The following is a 937-nucleotide window of genomic DNA, read 5'->3' on the forward strand; positions in this document are numbered from 1 at the left end:
TGCTATAAATTCTATTGCAAATCAGTATTATTTTGTCCTAATAAAAAATCAAAAAGGATAAAAAAGATACTAAATGGATATCTGTTTTAATATTTGCTTAAAATAATAATAACGGTGTTAAATCCAGTAATACAGAAAAATAATAAAATGCTACCTATGCAGCTCACAAGGTTTATCTAACTTATCTGTGTCTATATTAGAGCTGTATGTGTTTTGTCTGTTCCTTGGTAAAAAAAACCTTTTTTGTTTTAGTCGTATCCTCAACAAGACCCATCTCTCCAAAGCAAGAATTCTCTTCCAAACTTCAAAGTTAGTAAATTCTTCCCATGACATAGGGACAAAAAAAAAAATTGATTGCCAAGCCATTTGATTGAGTTGATGATTAAAATAAAGGTGCAGATCACCCTGGCAGGGCTTCAGGAATGTATGCATCCTTCTAGCATTTTCCCCTGATTCCCATCCCATCATGCATGAGATAAAGTTGAAAAGGCCTGGATGCAGCCCGTAAACAAGTGCTGGTCGTCTCACCTGTGTTTTGGGGGAACGTTGAGCTCGTAGTTAAACGTCTTGTTTTGTTCATTGCAGAGATCATCGAGGATGTCCCCAGCGCTGAAGGCACAGAAGCTCAGGGTCTCGCTGTTCCTCCGGCCGCGATCTCGCCGCACAATCAGGAGCGAGAGGCTTACAAGAAACTGGGCCTGACCAAGCAGGTTCTGGCGGCGCACACCCAGAAGGAAGAGCAGGCGTTCCTCAACCGCTTCAGAGAGCTGCGAGGTGTGCACGCTTTCAAAGCCGACTGCTCCCTCTATCTGGAGAGACAGAAAGGACAAGTGGCATCTGAGGGTGAGGAAGATTTAAGTCTAAACTTGAATTTTAAAAGCTGCACGGCACTGTATTTATGCGCATTAATGCACATTTGGGAAAACAACATGTGCCC

General features: G+C 42.0%; 1 protein-coding gene across 1 annotated transcript in view; it reads left to right on the top strand.

Moving 5' to 3' along the window:
* The window catches only part of LOC122327352 (period circadian protein homolog 2-like), a 10283-nt gene that overhangs the window by 8994 nt on the left and 352 nt on the right, over positions 1-937 (top strand). The window contains exons 17-18 of the mRNA XM_043222658.1: positions 253-309; positions 586-858. Of these exons, the coding sequence (XP_043078593.1) occupies positions 253-309; positions 586-858 (330 nt within the window). The remainder of the gene's footprint in view (positions 1-252; positions 310-585; positions 859-937) is intronic.

The sequence above is a fragment of the Puntigrus tetrazona genome, chromosome 2, assembly GCF_018831695.1.
Source record: "Puntigrus tetrazona isolate hp1 chromosome 2, ASM1883169v1, whole genome shotgun sequence".
Lineage (NCBI taxonomy): Eukaryota > Metazoa > Chordata > Actinopteri > Cypriniformes > Cyprinidae > Puntigrus > Puntigrus tetrazona.